Raw genomic sequence first — 22,703 nt, forward strand, 5'->3', positions numbered from 1 at the left:
CATTTATCTTCCAAAAACAAAAAATGTCCTTAGCGCACTTGATTTAAAACCAGTGTTGTACATCTGACCCTCTTTTCAAAAGGTCTTGTGATGTAAGCAACGATCCTATTTAGCTCGCTAGAGGCCTCCGACTGGCGTAAATATTTGTTCCTTACACTACCAGTGAATCATGACATTTATAAAAAAGGCCTTTTCATGTGCGAGGCTCCTGCACGCCAAACGTGGGCTGAGAACGACGAGCAGACCACAATCTAGCCTCCTTATCAGCAACCAAAGTATACATGAAAGAGGCACAAACCCTTACAATAGACATCTGCACATACTGGCAATGCCTTCCTGTAATCCTCAGCTATGCCGGGCCTCCTGTAAGAGAGAGGGGGCTGGAAGGTGGATGGGAGGGGGATAAAGGGAGATTACAACCATACGAAGGGGATAGAGAAAAGGCCTCTGCTAAGAGAGGGTTAGAAAATCACTTGACATGACCGGAGTCTTGATCCTGCAATCGATCTGTCATTACAAGAGCACAAGGAGACAGCGGCTGAAAAACAAAAAGACAACTGTCCAAGTAGAATTCAAAATGTTGCCATGGGACGAGTTCAGAAATAGCGGCGAGGACTCACTTGCAGGAGAGCTGATTGATACCATGTATAAAGTAACAGTCGCCGCCGTTCACGCAGTAATCCTTCTCGGTGTCGTTGCATCTTCTGGCGTGGCCCGAGCCTGGCGATAGTGTGGTGGTTACTGTCGAGGAAGAAAGAGCGACATGTTAGCAACACAGACATAAGAGTACCAAAGGCAGATAGAGCTCTGTTACTGGAGTAGAGTACAATGTATATTCTGTCATCTAAATAATACTTGAAACTAAGACGGCTCCATTCGTGGGACTTAGTTAGAAGAGTAGAAACACAGTGTGGAGCATGCTACAATATACACAAGCAGTCAAAGGTTTTTTCCAAGGGTTTTTCTGTATTTGGACTATTTTCTACATTGTAGAATAACATTGAAGACATAAACTATGAAATAACACACATGGAATCATGAGGTAACAAAAAAAGTGTTAAACAAATCAAATAAATACAATTTTTGATTCTTCAAAATTGCCACCCTTTGCCTTCATGACAGCTTTGCACACTCTTGTCATTCTCTCAACCAGCTTCATGAGGAATGCTTTTCCAACAGTCTTGAAAGAGTTCCCACATATGCTGAGCACTTGTTGGCTGCTTTCTCTTCACTCTGGGGCCCAACTCATCCCAAACCATCTCAATTCGGTTGAGGTTGGGTGATTGTGGAGGCCAGGTTATCTGATGTAGCACTCCATCACTCTCCTTCTTGGTCAAATAGCCCTTACACAGCCTGGAGGTCTGTTTTGGGTCATTGTCCTGTTGAAAAACAAATGATAGTCCCACTAAGAGCAAACCAGATGTGATGGCATATTGCTGCAGAATGTGGTTGTAGCCATGCTGGTTAAGTGTGCAATGAATTATAAATAAATCACAGTGTCACCAGCAAAGCACCCCCACACAGTCACACCTCCTCCTCCATGCTTCACTGTGGGAACCACAGATGCAGAGATCATATGTTCACATACACAGAGTATCACAAAAACACAGTGGTTGGAACCAAAAATCTCAAATTTGGATTCACAGATTTCCACCAGTTTAATGTCCATTGTGTTTCTTGGCCCAAACAAGTCTCTTCTTCTTATTGGTGTCCTTTAGTAGTGGTTTCTTTTCAGAAATTTGACCATGAAGGCCTGATTCACGCAGTCTCCTCTGAACAGTTGATGTCGAGATGTTACTTGAACTCTGTGAAGAATTTATTTGGGCTGTAATCTGAAGTGTAGTTAACTCTAATGAACTTGTCCTCTGCAGCAGAGGTAACTCTGGGTCTTCCTTTCCTAGGGCGGTCCTCATGAGAGCCAATTTCATCATAGCGCTTGATGGTTTTTACAACTGCACTTGAAGAAACTTTCAAAGTTCTTGACATTTTCCAGATTGACTGACCTTCATGTCTTAAATTAATGGTGGACTGTTGTTTCTCTTTGCTTATTTGAGCTGTTCTTGCCATAATATGGACTTGGTTTTTTACCAAATAGTGCTATCTTCTGTATACCATCCCTACCTTGTCACAACACAATTGATTGGCTCAAACACATTAGGAAGGAAAGAAATCCCACAAATGTACTTTTAACAAGGCACACCTGTTTGAATCGAAATGCATTCCAGGTGACTACCTGATGAACCTGGTTGAGAGAATGCCAAGAGTGTTCATCAAGGCAAAGGGTGGCTACTTTGAAGAATCTCAAATATAAAATACATGTATTTGTTTAACACTTTTTTTGGTTACTGCACGATTCTATGGGTTATTTCATAGTTTTGATCTCTTCACTATTATTCTACAATGTAGGAAATAGTAAAAAAAATCAAAAAGAAAAACCCTTGAATGAGTAAGTGTATCCAAACTTTTGACTGGTACTGTATATACTTGTACTGTATGCAATGAAGGCGGCGCATAGAGACAGGTGCAGGAACTTTCCACTCCAGATGGCGTGGTCAACCAGTTGCTCTTTTGTGATTTTATACACAATACCAAGACATAAAACACTCACTTCTCATTCAATCACTCATCCTCCACATAAAACGGTCCCATCTTTCCTTCCAAGAATTACATTGTGTCTCTCAGTAGTGTTGACACGGACTCAAGACGCTCTCTGTGCAAAGATAAATATTTCCCCCCTGAAGAGCGTAGGAGTCCCTGTTTATCCCTTGATTCAGAACTCTGGAATGAAATGGCCTAAATGTCATGCCGACTAATCCTCCACTGTTATGTAAATAGTGCCAAGAGGTTTTGGGATGAGGCCTGAGGAGTGGCAGGACTGGGCAAGGAGAAGAGGGAGAAGAGGGAGGACTCCTCTGTCAAACGTTGGGATGTAGCCTCTGTACACTGAATAGATTTCAACCCCGCACCTTGCTGGGGTGTGACAACATGTTTGTGTTTGCCAAAATTGGAGGTTGATTGACAAATACATACTTGTGAATGTGTAGCCTACGTCTGTACATACAGTATTGTTATGATACGGGGGGCACGGTTAGTGTTCAGACATAGACAAACACACCATCTAGGTAACACGTCCACACTCCATTCCCCCAGGGGGCAGCAGCAACCTTGTCCGGGTGCCGAGCCTGGTTGATAAGCACATCAGGTGATCGTCAGTCAGCGTCCCAGCAGGCTAGTCATGAGGCTGCTGGTTTTGTTTAGTTTGTTTTTGAGTTTTTAGTTTGGCCATGCCTGTTATTTTTCCTTTTTTGTACATATTTATGTTTCATCACCATCTGAACAAATAATAATCCACTTGGACTGGCCGACCAAGAGGTTTAAGCTCGGTAAGCCCTTTAACTCGGTAAGTTGCTGTCTCCTGGGCATATGTGCATCCAACCCCTGTACAAAGCGAGTGCAACAATATCCGTAGGCTAGAAACAGGTTTTGTAAAACAGTACATTGGTATACTTGCAATACTAACTCACTTATCAAAAGACCTACCCAAATTAAATTCCTGCTTGCAGTAACTTGATACGTAGTAAATTCAGTTGGTGCTGTGGTGGCCATGGTGAAAACAATATTACACAACACACGCACCAGACACGCATGCATGCACGAATGAACACACACACACACACACAAAACACTGCTGCATCACATTTCGTCACGGTGTTGACCTCATTCATTCCAGCTATTGATTTCAATTATCACTATTGGCATACATAGAGGGATACATAGGTAGAGGATGAGAGAAAGAGACGGAGAGAAAGAAATTGCTGCCAACCTGACCTGTGATTGGTGTGATCAGCGTGTGATGAACAAGGCCGTTGCACATCTGTGGTCAACTAAACATCCATTTGAACTTAGCCCTGAATACGTTGCACATGTTCTGTTGGATAGCACATGTAACCTATTCTGAAGCAAAAAGACACATATTTGCAGGAACTGTTTCCAATAAATGGGGTGGGGGGGGGAGAATCTGCCAACTCAACAGGAATGTTTTTTCTCCGAAAGTGAACAAAGCTTTGCAAATACGTTCTCAGAAAGTGCACAAAGCATTGCAGAAACCTGTTGCAGCAAATCATACAGTAACAGATTCTGCGAAGGACATATTGTACCTGTAGCCAGATCCCCCCCTGGCCCCTCAACTCAACTCACTCACTATCCATTGCATGACATGGCAGGGAATCGGAAGAAAACATCCTAGAACAAAAGCACTGTACACTTTGCTAATAATAGTGTTCTCATAGCTCGCTCAATTCATACATGGAGAGGCGCCCGTTGGCCCAGGTCCAGCTGTAGCAGAGCATGTACAGTGCTGTCTGTCAGAAGAGCGAAGGTGCTCCCACCGTGCCAGGAAGGAGAGAGTTTACAGTACCCAGGCTCTACTACTTGTTTATCTGTGAGGGGAACTAATGACGTGGGTTAACCACTGCATATTAAACTTAATTGTCGCAAGTGGGCGAAAGCACTTGTCTCTTAAAAGACAGCTTTGTTTTTTTAAATCACTCTCTCACACGCTCCCTCGTCTGTTTTATCAAATTATTCTCTTATTTCCTTGTCGACTTAAAGGCCCAGTGCAGTCAAAAGCTTCATTTGTCCTGTGTTTTATACATGCATTTCCACACTATGAGTTTGGAATAATACTGTGAGATTGTGAAAATTATGTTAATGCCCATTTAGTGTAAGAGCTGTTGGAAAAGACTGCCAGAAATTTCAGCTTGTTTGGCTACGTGGGTTTTTTTAGAGTTTAAAAATAACAATAACAAAGAGTTTCCCCTCCTTTCTGATAGTTGTCAGGTTACACATCCCTCCAATTAGGAGCCTCTCTCAGAGTACTCCCAGACAGTCCTAGCAAAATTGAGAAATTGCATTTAGCTAAGAAGCTTTTTATTATTTTACCATTTTAATTGAAAACAATCAATCACAGTAAGGTACTTCAACTGTTTTCCAGAAATGAATTGATATTGACATAAAGATGGCTGAATTACACCTTAGACTCTTCTGAGAGAGGATCTGAAATGTGTAATCGTGATTTACGAGAAAACATTTATTCGGACAAATAACTAACTGTTTTGTATGGTTACACAAACTGTGCTGTTCGGGGGAAGTGACTATAATGAATCAGACAGCGTGTGCATTTTGCACCGTACTGTGTCTGTGGAATAAATTCAGCGTCTGACTGAATTAGTGTAGAACACCAAATATGTCCTTGCCTACCTGTGATGATCAATGTAGACAGTTGAGTAATACTTCCTCACTTTAATACTTAACACTTTACTTTAATATTGTTAACGTCATCCAGGAGCGCTCCATTCTTCATTACTAACTCTTCTATAGATGACTAAACACCAATGGGATGTTTTATTCGTCGCAATGTTGGGTTATTGGATTGTAGGCGATTTAAGTGCCTTTGATAATCAGTGAAGGAAGAGAGCTCATTTCGCAAAAGCATGGAGAAAAAAAAGTAGACCTTTTCAGGTCTTGAAAATCTATGTCAAGTAGATTTAAGTCAAAACTGGAACTTGGGGGGCCTCCCGGGTGGCGCAGTGGTTAAGAGCCACCAGAGACTCTGGGTTCGCGCCCAGGCTCTGTCGTAACCGGCCGCGACCGGGAGGTCCGTGGGGCGACGCACAATTGGCCTAGCGTCGTCCGGGTTAGGGAGGGTTTGGCCGGTAGGGATATCCTTGTCGCATTGCGCACTAGCGACTCCTGTGGCGGGCCGGGTGCAGTGGGCGCTAACCAAGGTTGCCAGGTGCACAGTGTTTCCTCCGACACATTGGTGTGGCTGGCTTCCGGGTTGGATGCGAGCTGTGTTAAGAAGCAGTACGGCTTGGTTGGGTTGTGTATCGGAGGACGCATGACTTTCGACCTTTGTCTCTCCTGAGCCAGTACGGGAGTTGTAGCGATGAGACAAGATAGTAGCTACTAAAACAATTGGATACCACGAAATTGGGGAGAAAAAGCAGGTACATTTTTTTATTTTTTTATTTAACTTGGCCACTCAGGAATATTCAATGTCGTCTTGGTAAGCAACTCCAGTTGAGATTTATCCTTGTGTTTTAGGTTGTTGTCCTGCTGAAATGCATCTCCCAGTGTCTGGTGGAAAGCAGACTGAACCAGGTTTTTGAACGATTTTGCCTGTGCTGAGCTCTATTCCGTTTATTTTTATCCTCCAAATCTCCCTAGTCCTTTCCGATGACAAGCATACCCATAACTTGAAAATATGAAGAGTGGTGCTAAGTGATGTGTTGTGTTTGCCTCAAACATAACGCTTTATATTCAGGGCATGAAGTTAATTTCTTTGCAATTTTTAATTTGCAGTTTTACTTTAGTGCTTTGTTGCGAACAGGATGCATATTTTTTGAATATTTTTTATTCTGTACAGGAGTCCTTTTCACTTTGTAATTTAAGTTAGTATTGTGGAGCGACTACAATGTTGTTGATCCATCCTCAGAGTTTAATAGTTGTGATAGGAGAAAACGATGTGTTTTAAAGCCACTTATTGGCCCCATGGTGAAATCCCTAAGCGGTTTCTTTCCTGTACGGCAACTGAGTTATGCATCTTTGTAGTGACTGGGTGGATTGATACACCATTCATGCTCAAAGGGATATTCAATGTCGGTTATTTGATGTGTACCCATCTACCAATAGGTGCCCTTCCTTGTGAAGCATTGGAAAACCTCCCAGGTCTTTGTGGTTGAAAATGTGTTTGAAATTCACTACTCTATTGAGGGACCTTACAGATAATTGTATGTGTGGGGTACAGAGATTAGGTAGTTCATCAATCATATTTAATACTATTATTGCACAGAGAGTGAGTCCATGCAACTTATTATGTGACTTGTTAAACACATTTTTACTCCTGAACATATTTATGAGTTCCATAACAAAGAGTTTGAATACTTATTGACTCAAGACATTTCAGCTTTTCATTTGTTATTAATAAAAAAAACATAATTCCACTTTAACATTATAGGGTGTGTAGGCCAGTGACCCCCCCCTCAAAAAAAATCTAAATGTAATATATTTTATATTTTAAACAACAATGTGGAAAAAGTCAAGGGGTGTGAATACTTTCTGAAGGCACTGTATTGTTTATAGAGTATATCAACATGTCTGACAATATCATCATTTTGGGGATTTTAAATCCATTGATCTTGCAATTCAGTTATTCAATACAACCATTCAGTACCTTCAGGGAAAAGGAACCGGAATCAATACTAAATCTGGGTGTTATTTTAGAAAAATGTTCAAGGTGCCTTTAGGTCTCTGAAACGTCTGATGGTTATAGCTCAGTAACAGTATGGTGAGGCTGAGGCCAGGTCTGTTCCTGTTCTGACCGCTACAGACAACCTGCCAGTCCTGACTGGTGCAGGGTTGAATATTGTACCAACCCACTATCCATACAACCAGAATTCTGACACGTTTTCCTGAGCTTGTTGACTGTACTGTGAATACCTGCTGAGGAAGCATGGTATTCACAGCGGCCTGTCTGAGGGAATGTTGAGCTCAGACAGCTCAGTGCACAGAGAAAACCAACTGCTTCTCACGCATCTAAATAAAGTAGCATTCTCTTCAATGCCAACTGATGATCAAGACAGGGAGAAAGTGGACCACACTATTTTCCAACCAAACACAAGGAAATGGGGGGGAAACAATTCTCATTACCTAAGAAAGTTTGGATTGTAAGATATTCTCCCCTCTCTCTCTTTGCCTCTTGCGTGCTGTCGTCTTTTTAGCAGAAGACACTGACAGTGCTTTTATGTGCATTTATCCCCAGGAGGCAGTCCAGGAATGGGGCTGCTATAAATGGGTGACAAATGAGATGCTTCATCCTGATCACAGCGTCTGGTGCAGGCGTATTCGACTCTTACTCTACGAGGTCCAGAGCCCGCTGTTTTCTGTTTCTACCTGATCATTAATTAAACGCACCGGATGTCCCAGGTCTAAATCAGTCCCTGATTAGAGGGTAACAATGAACACATATGCAGTGGAACTGGCTTCCAGGTCCAGAGTTGAGTTTGAGGGGTCTAGGAGATAGAAATAGGGAGCGTTCCCTCTCTGTACAGCATGCCCATATTGTTGGGTCAGTATCTCCTGTCTCACAGAACCATGGCTGGGTCAGAATGGTGTCCACTGGCCTTGGAGCCCGTAGAGCCTGTGGCGGTTTACCAAGTCAGGGAGCAACTCCATCTAAGACTGGGTTCGATGATGTGCTCTCATTCCCGTAGGGTTATAGGTCAGTTTACCTGGTCTATTAACCTCAGGTTTCTTCTTCCCCAGTCGTGTGCCGACTGGATTTTCCACAGTGTTAGCTCGAGCCCAGTGGTTTGGCCAACAGGCTTCACCATGGAGTTTGATGAATCCTTCATGGCCAGAGAACTAAAGAAGGAAAAAAGACTGGGGGTGCAAGAGGGGCCATCTGGAAACCTTCATAAACACGTCTGTCTTTCCGCGCTCTCCATAGGGTTCTAAAGAAAGGCCCTAAAAATGAAAGGAGAGGTCCCTGTTCCGCTGCGTTTTGTTCTTCTCTTCTTCTCTCTTCCCGGAGGCTATCCCTGTTCTGCACCTCTCAACACTCAACCATTGGGAGTAATTACATTATATTCAAGTACATCAACAGGGTCCTCATCACTAGGGCCACACAGAGTCAGTGGAAGAATCTGAATTTTACCAACCCAGAAATTGTCTTGTGTAAAAAAATATTTAAAAAATACTGTATGGAAATGATTCCCAAATGCAAATACTGCTGTAAAGCAAGAATCAATACTAAGATGCAGACAATAACTGTAATTAAATATTCTCAGCAGGAGATTCCATAAGGCTCTGGTCATTACTCTTCTCCGTGAAAAGCATGAAGTAATTCAGTTATGTTTCGGGGAAGAGAGCTATTAAAGATGGAATAAGCAGCTAAGGACAAACATGTTTCTACGTCTGAACGCAGCATAGCGAGACAACCAAAATCCTTAAAACACTAGGAAAGACTTGAGATGTCTAGTTTAGTTGGGACCCAGGTCAGATTATAGAAGTCACCAGTAGTCATCATAGCCTGCATCTTAACTGGAATGAACCAAGTCCAGGTCGTGGGAAAGAACATGGTTGGTAAGAGAAAAAGGTCCAAAAGTGCAAGCCCCAAGCATCAACTGACAAATGTATCTCCAAAAACCCTGACATATTTTACAGCTAGTCAAGTCTATATACCAGCAGCAGAGTAGAAAGCCCTACATAAACCCCCTCCTCAGTCCTGGCTGGGAATTTCAGACATGTCTCTTGTTACAGCTGGGACTGGGATCTCTTATCACTTTGCTAGGGGTCAATTTATACTGCATGCATTCTTCCTGCATCGGTGTGGTTTCCATTATGTGTAACATCCCTGTTTTCTTTCCCCAGAGGGATTCGAGCAGTCTCTCCATTTCAGTCCTCACTGTTCATGGGTACATTTATTACGGGAAGATAAACAAATACATAATATGGTAGATGCTGATAAAAATAAAAAAAAGTTAGAGTAGTTCACAAGATCATTTTGGTAGCAATGGTTCTCTTGTGAAACCAGGGTGCCCTGTGGTGCATCTCAATGATAATATGACTGGTTGCCAGTTTGGTGCTCGTCTGACGTGTGTTGAGAGCGCGTGTGTTTGGGTACGTGGGTAAGGTTGAGGGACAGGAGATGAGCTGCATCTTCTTTGTCTCAAAGGCAGCGGTTCTAAAAAAAAAAGGGTTTAACTGTTGTACTTTTGTTGGAATATCGGAGCTGCGAAGCTCAGCAAGACCAAAACGCTCCAACAAACAGCGGCACTGACAGATCAAAAATCCCTTACGCAAACACTGCAAACACAAAATAGCGCGCTAACCAGCCACCGCCCCCCCTACCTCCCCACCCACCTCCCACACACAAACAAGGCTCGTGATCTATCGTGTGGGTCTTCGTACATTTCACAAGTTGAACCGAGTTCAATGAGACTGCTCCACCATCAACAGCCTGAGGGGTACTCAATCATTGTTTAGGAAAAGGGCCAGAACAGAACATTATCTCTACCAAGAATTTGAGAGACACATAAACAGAACATTACTAATGATAATTCACTAAAAGCCTGTTTCAAGAGGAAAGTGACCATCATTATTTCAAGGGCCATCCAGCTGGATAGAGAGAGACGGAGTGCTTGAAATATACAAAATGGAGTCCGTTCTGAACTTTATCCTAATCTCCCCTCTCATCATGTTTTCATTTATATTCTTGCCTCTTATTGCCCTTTCTCAACAGCATAGCTGATATGCCTGGTCTTGCCTGCCACAGTCATCTCTGCATTAAGGGGAAATCAAAGAGCGCCACTGCATGCGATTGCACAACAGCCAGTCATGTAAACAAGCAAAGTGAACATACTGAGGAGGAGGAGGGGCTGGGTGCTGGCACTGTCAGGCAGCAGGGCAGGTTGGGTGTGCAGCAGAATGAGTATAGTCAGGCCAGGTGTTGGCTAGAGCAAAGGGCCTGCAGCGGAGAGGGATGGTCCCCAGAGTGTCCTACTTTCAGGAGGACCCAGGGGCCCCATTTGCGGTCCCCCCTGCCGTCCCTGCTCTGTTTGGTGTAGCTGTAGTGTATGACAGTGGATAACTCTCCTATTCCTCACCCTCCTCAGTTCCAGGCCACTGGGGGTTTTGGAGCATGTGGATGTGGAACCCTGAGCTAGCACCCGGTGCGGCAGCAGGAGACAGGCACCCAGGCCCAGGATGAGAAGGAGGAGGGTGGGAAGAAGCAAGAGGATGAACCTTCCGGCCCTGGAGCCCAGCCGGGTGCCTAGCCGGGGATTACCACCCATTACAACGCAGGGCAACCCAACCTGGTGCCACCCTCAGCCCCAACAGACAGCAGCACAGGGATTGGATACACACAGAAATCCATCCCATTGCCTGTTCAATGCACTGTCCCTTCCCACAGCAGCTTGCCCTGGTAACAGTGGTGGTAGCAGAGCAGCAGGCTTTGCAACCCTGAACCAGATTCAAAATACTCCCATCTCTTTGTTAGATCCACTGTAGTTCCCATGAGAAAGTATCCCCTTCGTGCTTCCTGCGCAAGGAAGCGTGTCCGCTCTGGATCACACCTCGCCCATGCCTCAGCCCTCTGTCCCTCCCAAATACACGCACTGCCCACGCACTCTGGCGGCCATGAAATTGGACATCAGAGCACTGCTGCGTGGTAGCAGATGGTGCTGGTCCACTCCATGGCCAGAGGACAAACTAACAGTGGAGGGAGTCACTGAGCACAGAGAGGCCAAAGCAACCTGACCCAGCCCAGGAGCACCGTAACAACTCCAGCTCCTACTCCAGCCCCAACCAGATCCCAGCAGACCAAACACCAGGGGCCTCAGTTATCAACTAAGAGTACATTTCGTACTAAATTCTGGCATACGTGGAGATTATAGGATTTGCAACATATACGTTTTCATTGATAAATCAGAGACATATTATATTTGTGCGGTCTTGAAAGAGGTACAACCCCGGATGGAAAACGCCCATCATCACCTTTTATGGTAACAAAAGCGCCCTCCATCACCTTTTATGGTAACAAAAACACCCGCCATCTCCTTTTATTTTTTTTATTTTTATTTCACCTTTATTTAACCAGGTAGGCAAGTTGAGAACAAGTTCTCATTTACAAGTTCTCATTTGCGACCTGGCCAAGATAAAGTAAAGCAGTTCGACACATACAACGATACAGAGTTACACATGGAGTAAAACAAACATACAGTCAATAATACAGTATAAACAAGTCTATATACGATGTGAGCAAATGAGGTGAGATAAGGGAGGTAAAGGCAAAAAAAGGCCTGGAATGGTAGATTTGCAGTGGAAGAATGTGCAAAGTAGAAATAAAAATAATGGGGTGCGAAGGAGCAAAATTAATTAATTAATTAAATAAATACAGTAGGGAAAGAGGTAGTTGTTTGGGCTAAATTATAGGTGGGCTATTTACAGGTGCAGTAATCTGTGAGCTGCTCTGACAGTTGGTGCTTAAAGCTAGTGAGGGAGATAAGTGTTTCCAGTTTCAGAGATTTTTGTAGTTCCTTCCAGTCATTGGCAGCAGAGAACTGGAAGGAGAGGCGGCCAAAGAAAGAATTGGTTTTGGGGGTGACCAGAGAGATATACCTGCTGGAGCGCGTGCTACAGGTGGGTGATGCTATGGTGACCAGCGAGCTGAGATAAGGGGGGACTTTACCTAGCAGGGTCTTGTAGATGATGACATGGAGCCAGTGGTTTGGCGACGAGTATGAAGCGAGGGCCAGCCAACGAGAGCGTACAGGTCGCAATGGTGGGTAGTATATGGGGCTTTGGTGACAAAACGGATTGCACTGTGATAGACTGCATCCAATTTGTTGAGCAGGGTATTGGAGGCTATTTTGTAAATGACATTGCCGAAGTTGAGGATTGGTAGGATGGTCAGTTTTACAAGAGTATGTTTGGCAGCATGAGTGAAGGATGCTTTGTTGCGAAATAGGAAGCCAATTCTAGATTTAACTTTGGATTGGAGATGTTTGATATGGGTCTGGAAGGAGAGTTTACAGTCTAACCAGACACCTAAGTATTTGTAGTTGTCCACGTATTCTAAGTCAGAGCCGTCCAGAGTGATGTTGGACAGGCGGGCAGGTGCAGGTAGCGATCGGTTGAAGAGCATGCATTTAGTTTTACTTGTATTTAAGAGCAATTGGAGGCCACGGAAGGAGAGTTGTATGGCATTGAAGCTTGCCTGGAGGGTTGTTAACACAGTGTTCAAAGAAGGGCCAGAAGTATACAGAATGGTGTCGTCTGCGTAGGGGTGGATCAGAGACTCACCAGCAGCAAGAGCGACCTCATTGATGTATACAGAGAAGAGAGTCGGTCCAAGAATTGAACCCTGTGGCACCCCCATAGAGACTGCCAGAGGTCCGGACAGCAGACCCTCTGATTTGACACACTGAACTCTATCAGAGAAGTAGTTGGTGAACCAGGCGAGGCAATCATTTGAGAAACCAAGGCTGTCGAGTCTACCGATGAGGATGTGGTGATTGACATAGTCGAAAGCCTTGGCCAGATCAATGAATACGGCTGCACAGTAATGTTTCTTATCGATGGCGGTTAAGATATCATTCAGGACCTTGAGCATGGCTGAGGTGCACCCATGACCAGCTCTGAAACCAGATTGCATAGCAGAGAAGGTATGGTGAGATTCGAAATGGTGGGTAATCTGTTTGTTGACTTGGCTTTCGAAGACCTTAGAAAGGCATGGTAGGATAGATATAGGTCTGTAGCAGTTTGGGTCAAGAGTGTCCCCCCCTTTGAAGAGGGGGATGACTGCAGCTGCTTTCCAATCTTTGGGAATCTCAGACGACACGAAAGAGAGGTTGAACAGGCTAGTAATAGGGGTGGCAACAATTTCGGCAGATAATTTTAGAAAGAAAGGGTCCAGATTGTCTAGCCCGGCTGATTTGTACGGGTCCAGATTTTGCAGCTCTTTCAGAACATCAGCTGAACGGATTTGGGAGAAGGAGAAATGGGGAAGGCTTGGGCGAGTTGCTGTGGGGGGTGCAGTGCTGTTGACCGGGGTAGGAGTAGTCAGGTGGAAAGCATGGCCAGCCGTAGAAAAATGCTTATTGAAATTCTCAATTAAGGTGGATTTATCAGTGGTGACAGTGTTTCCTATCTTCAGTGCAGTGGGCAGCTGGGAGGAGGTGTTCTTATTCTCCATGGACTTTACAGTGTCCCAGAACTTTTTTGAGTTAGTGTTGCAGGAAGCAAATTTCTGCTTGAAAAAGCTAGCCTTAGCTTTTCTAACTGCCTGTGTATAATGGTTTCTAGCTTCCCTGAACAGCTGCATATCACGGGGGCTGTTCGATGCTAATGCAGAACGCCATAGGATGTTTTTGTGTTGGTTAAGGGCAGTCAGGTCTGGGGAGAACCAAGGGCTATATCTGTTCCTGGTTCTACATTTCTTGAATGGGGCATGTTTATTTAAGATGGTTAGGAAGGCATTTAAAAAAAATATCCAGGCATCCTCTACTGACGGGATGAGATCAATATCCTTCCAGGATACCCCGGCCAGGTCAATTAGAAAGGCCTGCTCACTGAAGTGTTTCAGGGAGCGTTTGACAGTGATGAGTGGAGGTCGTTTGACCGCTGACCCATTACGGATGCAGGCAATGAGGCAGTGATCGCTGAGATCTTGGTTGAAGACAGCAGAGGTGTATTTAGAGGGCAAGTTGGTTAGGATGATATCTATGAGGGTGCCCGTGTTTAAGGCTTTGGGGAGGTACCTGGTAGGTTCATTGATAATTTGTGTGAGATTGAGGGCATCAAGCTTAGATTGTAGGATGGCTGGGGTGTTAAGCATGTTCCAGTTTAGGTTGCCTAGCAGCACGATTTCTGAAGATAGATGGGTTCACATATGGTTCACATATGGTGTCCAGAGCACAGCTGGGGGCAGAGGGTGGTCTATAGCAGGCGGCAACGGTGAGAGACTTGTTTTTAGAGATGTGGATTTTTAAAAGTAGAAGTTCAAATTGTTTGGGTACAGACCTGGATAGTAAGACAGAACTCTGCAGGCTATCTTTGCAGTAGATTGCAACACCGCCCCCTTTGGCAGTTCTATCTTGTCTGAAAATGTTGTAGTTTGGGATGAAAATTTCAGAATTTTTGGTGGTCTTCCTAAGCCAGGATTCAGACACAGCTAGAACATCCGGGTTGGGTGAGTGTGCTAAAGCAGTGAATAAAACAAACTTAGGGAGGAGGCTTCTAATGTTAACATGCATGAAACCAAGGCTATTACGGTTACAGAAGTCATCAAAAGCAAGCTAGCATAGGATGGAGGTCTTTTTTTTAGCCACCTCGTGCGTTTCTGTCAGTAGGATTAGTGGGGTTCCCGTGTGGTAGAGGGGATCAATCCAATTCGCAAAATAAATATATAAATAGATATAGTTATAGAGGCCCAAGAAAAAATGTAATAAAATAAATAAAAAAATTGTCCGATAGGTCTATTCAGATAGCCTCCGATAAGACAGCTAACGATTAGCGGACCGCAGATGGGCGTTCAGGTAACGTCGCGACGGAGGAGCCAGCCGGATAACTCCCTCGGGTAGATAACGTCGGTAGTCCAGTTGTGAAGGCCCGGTGGGGCTCCGCGTTGGCAGTAAAACGGGTCCGGATAGGTGTTTGTAGCCCAGGAGTGACTGATGGAACTCTTCAGCTGGCTAGCTGCGGAATAATTGATGTTTGCTCCGGAATCGACGTAAGCCGATAGTCACACGGATAGCAGCTAGCTAGCTGCGAGATCCAGGTATAAATATCCAGAGTTAGCGGTTGAAATTCGGGGACATGGAGAGAAAAATAGGTCCGGTATGTTCCGGTCCGAGCCGCGCCGTACAAAACGGGCGATAGATTTTCGAGCTAAAGGATAGCTGATGACCACAAACCGTGGTCAGCTGAATACTAACGATTAGCCAGTAAAGAAGCTAACTAGCTTCTGATTAACTTCTGGTTAGCTTCTGGATTAGCTTCTGGCTAGCTTCTGGTTAGCTTCTATGGAGGATTACAGATTTGAGGTAAATAATACTTTCTTTTAAAAAATATATAAATTGGTGAGGCAGGTTGCAGGAGAGTGTTTTGAAGATGAGTTTATGGAAAATAAAATAAAAATATATAAAAATGTATGCGAAGAAAGTTGTAAATATATATATATGGGACACGACAAGACGAGGACAAAAGACGTCTGAACTGCTATGCCATCTTGGAATAAGGATAGTAACCATACATTTGTTGTATGGTTTTAACTGGGCCATGATAGTTCCTAAAAGAAAGCACAATGGCAAATTTGATCACATTTCTGTAGAGATGTGGGCAGAACACTGCAGTGACTTTTCCAAACTAAAAATGCAAGCCACCTAGCTAGTGCCAAACACTAGCTGAGCACTCTCCAAGATTCATTGTCCTTTTGAACAATTTAAAAGTAAATGCTACTGCCCACACTTTTTGAACTGTAGTTCAATATTTTGTTTATCAATACATGACTGTGTTTTTGTGTGTGTGTATTTTACCCCTCTTTTCTCCCCAATTTCGATCTTGTCTCATCGCTGCAACTGCCCGACGGGCTCAGGAGAGGCGAAGGCGGAGTCATGCATCTTCCCGAAACATGACCCGCCTAGCCGCTCTCCTTAACACCCGCCAGCTTAACCCGGGAGCCAGCCACACCAATGTGTTGGAGGAAACACAGTTCAACCATCTAACTTTCGAGCATGCTTGGCTATTGAACGAGTGATTGATAAATGGTAGCCACCTCGTTAATGAGTAAACTAAACATATTAGATGACATGCTGCTATGGCAAATCCATCGGTTTTATCATTAGGCCTATGTTTGAATGAATTTATTAGCCATTATTATAGGTCCTGTCCATTAAACACATCCCATTTCCCCCAAACAAACAATAAGCCTATTTGCGTGCAACAAAGTTGATCAACCTTCTAGAAGTTATGCACATGCTTGGTTTGAGCCCTCCTAACCCAGGCCCCAGCCCTCCTAACCCGCGCTCCAGCCCCAGTCCTAACCTCAGCCCCAGTCCTAACCTCAGCCCCAGCCCTAACCTGGGCTCCAGCCCCAGCCCTAACCCGCACGCACACCAGCCCCAGCTCTAGTCCTAACCCCAGCTCCAGTCCTCCTAACCTGTGCTCCAGCCCCAGTCCTCCTAACCCGCGCTCCAGCCCCAGTCCTAACCTCAGCCCCAGCCCTAACCAGGGCTCCAGCCCCAGCCCTAACCCACGCTCCAGTCCGAGCTCTAGTCCTAACAACAGCTCCAGTCCTCCTAACCTTGGCTGTAGCCCCGGCTCTTGTCCTAACCCCAGCTCCAGCACCAGCCCCAGTCACACTCAAGGGGCCACGGTCACACAGCCCTGCAACTCAACCCATTGGTGTCCACTGAGCAGCAGCATAACATAGTGTAGCTCCCATCAGGACTTCCCTCTCTCTGCAGATATAGAAAACAAGACCCGGGAAAGAATCATCCACCCCGCCCCAACATACTTAATGAAGTGATGAATACTTTCACCAGCAACAAGAGACAGAGGCATGAGGAAACAAAGGTGGGGGTAGGGGGACAGCTGTGGCAGGCAAACTACAAAAGGCAACAGTCCTGAGCGTTCGGCAGTGAAATAGTAAATATCTGTTCCTTGTGACCAGAGACACCTTTACCCACCATAGTGCAACACAACTTGAACAGACACACTGGGCCTGATCAGAGTAGCAAGACGTCAGAGGGCACACAGGCATCTCAATGGTCAACTCTCTGGGAATGTCACCACACACACACACACACGGAGATCTATAAAAACCACTAAACCAGTGATTGAAACAACAAAGCAGTCAACTTTTTGTTAGGATCTGTTTAAGTGAGGTGGATCCATTTGTGGTGATTGAGGGCCCCTGTCAGGGTGTTCTCCAGTGGACTGTAAATACAGAGGGCTTGGCATGAATCTCCCTGAGTGAGGGCCTGCTCTACTCTGACATGGCCACCGCCGCTCGCCCACACCAATCAATGCCTATCGATTGGCTTACAGGTACTTCACATTCAGCCACGGTTGCAGTGAACATCCCAAAACGATTTGGAGCGTCATTTGAGCCCAGTTAATCTGGTCGTTTGGGATGTCATGGGGAGTGAGGTGTCTGTTTTTTACAACCCAGAAAAAAGGAGGGAGAGAAAGGGGCGGTTTATCTAGTTTAAACATTCTAATGTTTCCTGTAGCCTATATTAGAATAACATGTCAGGACGTTTAATACAGGGAAAGAAAGAGAATGATAGAATACGAAAGAGAGAGAAAAGGCTAAAAAAAGGAAAACAGGTTTTGTAAGAGCACAGGTGTAGGCTATATGTGTTAAAAAAATAGTACTAACTAGATGTTGCTAGAGAAGTCATGGCGAAACACCATCAGAGGACAGTTTACCCCATTCACGAAAATGGTTTGCTCCTACAGACAGTGAGTCACGTGGCAGTGGCTTGATATATAAAGCAGGCAGACCGGCATTGAAGCATTCAGTTACAATTCGATTGAATGTAAGAATGGGCAAAACAAGTGACCTAAGCAACTTTGAGCGTGGTATGATAGGTGCCAGGCGCACCGGTTCCAGCATCTCAGAAACGGACGGTCTCCTGGGCTTTTCATGTACAACAGTGTCTAAGGTTTACCGACAATGGTGGGTCAAACAGAAAACATCCAGTCAAAGGCAGTCCTGTGGCTGAACAGCAGACAGCTTTTTGATGAGAGAGGTCAAAGGAGAATGGCAAGAATCGTGCAAGCTAACAGGTGGGCCACAAACAAATAACGGCACAGTACAATAGTTCTGCGCAAACAGCATCTCGGGAATGCACAACTCGTCAATCCTTGTCACGGATGCGCTATTACAGCAGACGACCACACCAGGTTCCACTCCTATCAGCTAAAAACAAGAAGAAGCCATGCCAGTGGGCATGCAATCACCAACATAGGACAATTGTGAAGTGGAAAAACATTGCCTAGTCTAACGAATCACAGTTGTCTTTGCGTCATGCTGATGGCAGAGTCAGGATTTGATGAGTCCATGGCCCCATCCTGCCTGGGGTCAAAGGTACTGTACAGGCTGGTGGCCGTGGTGTAACGGTGTGGGGAATGTTTTCCTGGCAAACGTTAATTCCCTTAATAACAATTGAGCAACGTTTGAACACCACACCTTATAGAATGCACCGAAGAATCCAGGCTGTTCTGGAAGCAAAGGTGGGTCCAAACCGGTACTCTATAGATGGGTGTACCTAATAAACTGAATCTATATGGTTTTGTATGAGAGGGGAAGATGTGTTTGACTAAAACATTTACATGGGTAGGGGGAGAGTGTGTGTGTGTGTGTGTGTGTGTGTGTGTGTGTGTGTGTGTGTGTGTGTAAACTGCTGTTGGTAGACCCCAGCATGACTGAGGAGGTTGGAACAACAACAAAAAAATCAGCCACCCAGCTGCGTTTTCCATCAACACATTCCTGGCAGCTCACATGCTCTCCCTTTCTCTCTGTGGGGCTGTGTAGAACGACCCCTAGGGAACGATCCTTAGCCCGCGGACGCACGAGCACCTCGCAAATGCTCATCACAACAGGGCAGCCTGCAGGAGATGCTCAGGGGGCTTCTCTCCCTCTCAATGAGCTTCCCTTGCCGCGTGGGGCACTGCAACCAGCAGCGTCTACCACCACTGTCCTGTACCAGGAGTCACATACACCGGTCCTGTACCAGGAGTCACATACACCGGTCCTGTACCAGGAGTCACATACACCGGTCCTGTAGTGGTCTATGACACATTTAAAGCATGAACATAAACCTCACCTGAAGGCCAGTAAAGTATTCAGATAAGGCCTTGTCAATGACATTAAACAGAAGGGAAATGCGTACTGTATATGGACATCCCACTGTATACCTGCACAGATGCAGACTGCAGAAGAAAAAAAAGCAAGTCCTGCTTAAACTGCACACCGGTATACCAGAATAGTGATGGACTAACTAAATCATTAAAACCAGCCACCCACTCTGCCATCTGTGCAGTAGAACTATAATTGCCACTTTGTCCAGGTACAACGTGTTTTTGTTTTTTTTACTGGTGAAACACAGCGACGTTGGTCAAAATCTCCATAGAAGAGCAGCTAGTGCCACCGCACATCACCTTCACCCTCTTTTTAAATATGCACGAGAAGAGCAAGTTCACCGGCGGTGTAGTTGTAGCAGATAAACACAGCAGTTGTTGTTTTTTTTTCTCCCTCCAACACCAGATTTTGTGAAACATGTCCTGTGGCTCTTCCTATTGGATGAATGGCACTAGCATGGCGTTGCATGGTCACATTGAAAATGCTGCTTTGTAACAGCACTGACGAAGACATCCGGCTGAAACATATGCTCCTTTGTGTTTTACTTGTAGCGCCCCTGTGACCGTTCGTATTCTCCCTAGCACGGATTCAATAGGTAGATTATTTTTGCATCTCTGCCTCATTTGGGTTACTCCTTGTCATGGTACGAGTACCTTTTGAGCTCTATACATTTATTCTCCGACACACTGACCACCTTTCTTTTACGCCTGAGTGAAAACCCTCATTTGTTTTTAAATGCAAATGTTTATTTCACCTTTTATATAAGCAGGTAGGCCAGTCGAGAACAAGTTCTCATTTACAACTGCGACCTGGCCAAGATAAAGCAAAGCAGTGCGACAAAAAAACAGAGTTACACGTGGGATAAACAAATGTTCCGTCACAATAGAAAATATGTATGCAGTGTGTGCAAATGAGGTAAGGCAATAAATAGGCCATAGTGGCGAAGTAATTACAATTTAGCAATTGACACTGGAGTGATAGATGTGCAGATGAGGATTTGCAAGTATAAATACTAGTGTGCAAAAGAGCAGAAAAAAAACTAATATGGGGATGAGGTAGGTAGTTGGTTGGATGGGCTATTTACAGATGGGCTGTGTACAGCTGCAGCGATCGGTAAGCTGTGGGTGTTGCTATGGTGACCAGTGACCCCATCATAGCACTGAGACGGCACTTGTGAAGGTGGTAAATGACATTTTAATGGCATCGGACCGAGGCTCTGCATCTGTCCTCGTGCTCCTAGACCTTAGTGCTGCTTTTGATACCATCGTTCACCACATTCTTTTGGAGAGATTGGAAACCCAAATTGGTCTACACGGACAAGTTCTGGCCTGGTTTAGATCTTATCTGTTGGAAAGATATCAGTTTGTCTCTGTGAATGGTTTGTCCTCTGACAAATCAACTGTAAATTTCGGTGTTCCTCAAGGTTCCGTTTTAGGACCACTATTGTTTTCACTATATATTTTACCTCTTGGGGATGTTATTCGAAAACACACAGCTGTACATTTCAATGAAACATGGTGAACCCCAAAATTGCCCTTGCTAGAAGCATGTGTTTCAGACATAAGGAAGTGGATGGCTGCAAACTTTCTACTTTTAAACTCGGACAAAACAGAGATGCTTGTTCTAGGTCCCAAGAAACAAAGAGATCTTCTGTTGAATCTGACAATTCATCTTAATGGTTGTACAGTCGTCTCAAATAAAACTGTCAAGGACCTCGGCGTTACTCTGGACCCTGATCTCTCTTTTGAAGAACATATCAAGACCATTTCAAGGACAGCTTTTTTCCATCGACGTAACATTGCAAAAATCAGAAACTTTCTGTCCAAAAATGATGCAGAAAAATTAATCCATGCTTTTGTCACTTCTAGGTTAGACTACTGCAATGCTCTACTTTCCGGCTACCCGGATAAAGCACTAAATAAACTTCAGTTGGTGCTAAATACGGCTCCTAGAATCCTGACTAGAACCAAAAAAATGTATCATATTACTCCAGTGCTAGCCTCTCTACACTGGCTTCCTGTCAAAGCAAGGGCTGATTTCAAGGTTTTACTGCTAACCTACAAAGTATTACATGGGCTTGCTCCTACCTATCTCTCTGATTTGGTCCTGCCGTACATACCTACACATACGCTACAGTCACAAGACGCAGGCCTCCTAATTGTCACTAGAATTTCTAAGCAAACAGCTGGAGGCAGGGCTTTCTCCTATAGAGCTCCATTTTTATGGAACGGTCTGCCTACCCATGTCAGAGACGCAAACTCGGTCTCAACCTTTAAGTCTTTACTGAAGACTCATCTCTTCAGTGGGTCATATGATTGAGTGTAGTCTGGCCCAGGAGTGGGAAGGTAAACAGAAAGGCTCTGGAGCAACGAACCGCCCTTGCTGTCTCTGCCTGGCCCTTGCTGTCTCTGCCTGGAGTACTTCTCCTGTCCTATTCGGTGTCCTGTGTGAATCTAAGTGTGCGTTCTCTAATTCTCTCTTTCTCTCTCTCGGAGGACCTGAGCCCTAGGACCATGCCCCAGGACTACCTGACATGATGACTCCTTGCTGTCCACAGTCCACCTGGCCGTGCTGCTGCTCCAGTTTCAACTGTTCTGCCTTATTATTATTCGACCATGCTGGTCATTTATGAACATTTGAACATCTTGGCCATGTTCTGTTATAATCTCCACCCGGCACAGTCAGAAGAGGACTGGCCACCCCACATAGCCTGGTTCCTCTCTAGGTTTCTGCCTAGGTTCCAGGCCTTTCTAGGGAGTTTTTCCTAGCCACCGTGCTTCTACACCTGCATTGCTTGCTGTTTGGGATTTTAGGCTGGGTTTCTGTACAGCACTTTGAGATATCAGCTGATGTACGAAGGGCTATATAAATACATTTGATTTGATTTGATTTGAGATGAGATAAGGCGGAGCTTTACCTAGCAGAGACTTATAGATAAACTGGAGCCACTGGGTTTGGCAACAAATATGTAGCGAGGACCATCCAATGAGCGCATACAGGTCGTAATGGTGGGTAGTATATGGGGCTTTGGTGACAAAACGGATGGCACTGTGATAGACTGCATCCAATTTGCTGAGTATTGGGAGTATATTTTGTAATTGACATCGCCGAAGTCAAGGATCGGTAGGATAGTCAGTTTTACGAGGGTATGTTTGGCAGCATGAGCGAAGGAGGCTTAGTTTCAAAATAGGAAGCTGATTCTAGATTTAATTTTGGATTGGAGATGCTTAATATGAGTCTGGAAGGAGAGTTTACAGTCTAGCCAGACACC

The 22,703-nt window shown here is 44.8% G+C and overlaps 1 protein-coding gene across 3 annotated transcripts in view; it reads right to left on the bottom strand.

Moving 5' to 3' along the window:
- The window catches only part of LOC112228970 (neuregulin 2a), a 105,317-nt gene that overhangs the window by 16,931 nt on the left and 65,683 nt on the right, over positions 1–22,703 (bottom strand). For all 3 annotated transcript variants that reach the window (XM_024394793.2, XM_024394794.2, XM_024394792.2), the window contains exon 4: positions 621–741. In XM_024394793.2, coding sequence (XP_024250561.1) covers positions 621–741 — 121 coding nt within the window. The remainder of the gene's footprint in view (positions 1–620; positions 742–22,703) is intronic.

The sequence above is a fragment of the Oncorhynchus tshawytscha genome, linkage group LG30 (genome assembly GCF_018296145.1).
Source record: "Oncorhynchus tshawytscha isolate Ot180627B linkage group LG30, Otsh_v2.0, whole genome shotgun sequence".
Classification (NCBI taxonomy): Eukaryota; Metazoa; Chordata; class Actinopteri; order Salmoniformes; family Salmonidae; genus Oncorhynchus; species Oncorhynchus tshawytscha.